This window comes from Octopus bimaculoides, chromosome 3 (genome assembly GCF_001194135.2).
Source record: "Octopus bimaculoides isolate UCB-OBI-ISO-001 chromosome 3, ASM119413v2, whole genome shotgun sequence".
Lineage (NCBI taxonomy): Eukaryota > Metazoa > Mollusca > Cephalopoda > Octopoda > Octopodidae > Octopus > Octopus bimaculoides.
Window position 1 is genome coordinate 162,520,486 of NC_068983.1, and position 3,751 is coordinate 162,524,236.

A 3,751-nucleotide genomic window follows, 5' to 3' on the forward strand; every position below is an offset into this window, starting at 1 on the left:
CTGGGCCACCGCTTGCTGTCCACAAAGTGAAAGTGACCTTCAAAGATGAGCCTGGAGAAGGAAGTGGAGTTGCTAGAAGTTTTTACACAGCTATGGCAAATGTAAGCAGTTTTTCTAATTAACCTTTTCATTGAAAATGCAAGACTTTTAACATTCAGCTCCTAATTTGTACTTTTTCTTTATTTATTATTGGAACAATCTGGAAAAAGTTGCTGTAATCATGGCCTTCTCAGATTCTTTCAGAACACACACACACACACACACACACACAGTGCTGCATTGACCATTACATAAATTTTTGTAAACATCATAAATTGTTTCTTTTTACTTGGAAATATCAGCGCGCATGCACACACACACACACACACACACACACAGAGTTTACAGTTCCACATTTTGCATTATCCTTCTTTGTGTTTTTCCTTCTTGCTTTTCTCATGTTTACTCGTAGTCCAGCTTCCTGGTTCTTAAATAGATCCAATGCAAGAACTGAGACTGAAAGACTGCATGGAGATACATTGCCTGTCATATAAATCTGCCAATTTAATGTATCCTAAAAGCATGAAACTATTTATGGCTCTTTTGTAATCACGTATATGAAATGATGTATGTGTGTATATTAGTTATATTTTAGTTATTTTCTCTTTCTTAGGCTGTATTAACATCTGAAAAATTACCATCGCTTGAAGGTGTTTTAGTTGGTGGAAGTAAAAGCTTGCAGTATAGTAAGTACATTATTCCCTCTTGTGTCATATTTACTATTTACCATTAATTTTTTGTCTCCCCATCATTAAAAAATTGCCACATATAATAATCCAGTGCAATTGTTATGTATTTTAATTGTTATTAGTTTACTGAAAATGGACCAAACATTGTTTCTTTTCCAGATTTGATTCAAAGACTTCGGTCCAGAGAGAGAGAACGGGAACGGATGAGGTCAGCTCTTCAAAGACGCAGTCGAGAAGCCAGGCGGACACTTTCTTATGATGCTCCACCTTTCTATATGCCTTCTGATAGTGCAGCCGTTGGGGCTGGTGGTGGTGGTGGTGGTGGAGGAGGTGGCAGTGGTGGTGGTGGTGGTGGTGGCAGCGGCGGCAGTGGAAGCAGTAGTGCTGCAGCAGCTGCTGCTGGAGGAGCAGGAGGAGCGGTAACAGGAGGTGGAGCTGGTGGCAGTACAGCTGGAGGTGGAGGTAGTGGTGGTGGTGGTGGTGGTAGTGGTGGTGGTGGAAGCAGCAGCAGTGGCGGTGGCGGTGGTGGCGGCGGCAGTAACAGTAACAATAATAATGAACAGCAGTCTTCTGAGAATGATAGTTCCTCCAACTACCGGCGCCAGCTAGGAGAAAGACTCTATCCAAAAGTTAGAGACTTACAACCAGTAAGGAAAAACAAAATTTTTGTTTCTTTCTTTCAAAATCTTAATAGAATTTAATGAAATAAAAGCTTAATTGTAGGCTGTTAACCCTTTAGCATTTAAATGGCTCATATCCATATCCAGCTCAAATATTCTCCTTGTTTTATGTTCAAACCAGCCAGATCTGGTGTCTCAAGTCTATCCTATAATCATCATCATCGTTTAACGTCTGCTTTCCATGCTTGCATGGGTTGGACGGTTTGACTGAGGACTGGCAGGCCAGGAAACTGCACCAGGCCCCAATCTGATCTGGCAGAGTTTCTACAGCTGGATGCCCTTCCTAACGCCAACCACTCTGAGAGTGTAGTGGGTGCTTTTATGTGCCACCGGCACGAAGTCCAGTCAGGCGGTACTGGCAATGGCCATGTTTGGATGGTGCTTTTTACGTTCCACTGGTGCAGGGAGCTAGTGAGGTGACACTGGCAACGAACCACGCATGAATGGTGCTTATTGCGTGCCACCAGCATGAGAGCCAGTCAGGTCGCACTGGCATCAGCCACAACTATTTCTATTTTGATTTACTTGACTCAATAGGTCTCCTCAAGCATGGCTTGTCGTCCAATGATTCAAAGGTACTTGTTAAATGGGCTGGTTATGTGACACTGTTATAGGCTATAGCTGTGATCTCGCTTTACTTGCTGAGTCCTCTCAATCACAGCATATCTCCAGATTCAAAAATATGCACTCGGATCCACAAAATTTTTAAGCTTCAATATAATCTAAATGGTAAGTAGTTAATCTAGGTTGAGAGGAGGAAATACCCTTAGGGTATCCTCTCACTGTTATAGTAGCAATTCTAGAGTTGAGATAGCAATACTATTACTACTACTACTGTGTATTGTTGATGGAGACAAAACCTGAACAACTTTTTTTACTTCAACCTGATTTCTAAATGGATTAATAGAACTGAAGTAAAATCAGACTTTTGGTGGCCCTCTGGAATATTCAGGGCCACAAAACTTTCCTGACACATTGCAAAATGTTTGAAACTAAAATATATTTTAAAAGTTTAAATTTTGGAGAATTTGTTTGCTTAATCTCTTTTGGCATTGGCATCCTTTTAGACCAATTTCTTTGTCCTTTAAAATAATGTACTACTTGAAGATTTTGTCTCAAATCCAATGTTTTGAACTCCTCAGATGGTTTTTCTATTTTTTTATTTTTTTATTTTTTTTTACAGTCAATGGCAGCAAAAATAACAGGAATGTTATTGGAACTGTCACCAGCGCAGCTCCTCCTTCTGTTAGCCTCTGAAGAATCTCTAAGACAGCGTGTTGATGAAGCAATGGAAATTATTCTTTCACACAGCAAGTAAGTTCTGTATAAAAGTAAAAATCTCATCTAGTCCCTCTTTCTCAGTATTACTTTTTGTCTTCTTTATTTCAGTTTCAACTAAAAAAAAAAAAAGGATTTGAGTCAATAGTTTTCCTTTGGCAAGCCAAGTAAGACCGTAGTTGTGGCCTATAACAGTGTCGCATAACTGGCCTATTTAAGAGTACCCTTCAATCATTGGGCAACATGGTGTGCTTGAGAAGACCTGTTGAGTCAGGTGACATCATTGTCGTGGCCAATGCCAGTACTGCCTGACTGGCACCCGTGCTGGGGGCATGGAAAAAGCACCATTCAAGTGTGGTCATTGCCAGTGCTCCCATGCCGGTGGCATGTCAAAAAACACCATTCTGGCTACTGTGCCAGTGGCACGTAAAAAGCACCATTCGAGTGTGGTCATTGCCAGTGCTGCTTGACTGGTTCCCATGCCGGTGGCACGTAAAAAGTACCCACTATGCTTTTGGAGTGGTTGGCATTAGGAAGGGCATCCAGCTGTAGAAACCTTGCCAGATCAGATTGGAGCCTGGTGCAGCCCCCTGGCTCGCCAGTCCTCAGTCAAACCGTCCAACTCATGCCAGCATGGTACACTGGAATAATTTCCCATTCCCTGTGCCATACCCAACAGGGATCATCAACTCAATTGTGTCAGCTACTTAAAAACATTGGTTAATTCTGCAATTGGCCTTTTACAGGCTCTGTTTGTATGTGGCACTAATTTGCAACTTGATGCACTCATCGAGAATTACGTATGACTGTCCTTTTGACCAGAATTGTGATAATGCATGGATTTGCTTCACAGTTACTGTAATAGGGAGAAATAATAAGTTTCATTTCTTTACAAATGAAAAAAATGGGGTCAAATTAGTGAGAGAATAGGTCCCCACATTGTTTTTTAATAGAAATACATATTTATATTTAAAAATGAAACTTGATGTGTTGACTGTTTTTCTCAGTTGTTTATTTAGCAACATCAGGGTTTTCGAGTGAGATCGTTGCCAGTTCCCCTAGACT

The 3,751-nt window shown here is 41.0% G+C and overlaps 1 protein-coding gene across 1 annotated transcript in view; it reads left to right on the forward strand.

Annotated features, from left to right (window-relative positions):
• Nucleotides 1-2: 2 nt before the first annotated feature.
• The window catches only part of LOC128247387 (E3 ubiquitin-protein ligase UBR5-like), a gene marked incomplete at its 5' end in the record, with an annotated part of 11,096 nt that continues 7,347 nt past the window's right edge, over nt 3-3,751 (forward strand). The window contains 4 exons of the mRNA XM_052966819.1: nt 3-101; nt 653-725; nt 888-1,375; nt 2,592-2,722. Coding sequence (XP_052822779.1) covers nt 3-101; nt 653-725; nt 888-1,375; nt 2,592-2,722 — 791 coding nt within the window. The remainder of the gene's footprint in view (nt 102-652; nt 726-887; nt 1,376-2,591; nt 2,723-3,751) is intronic.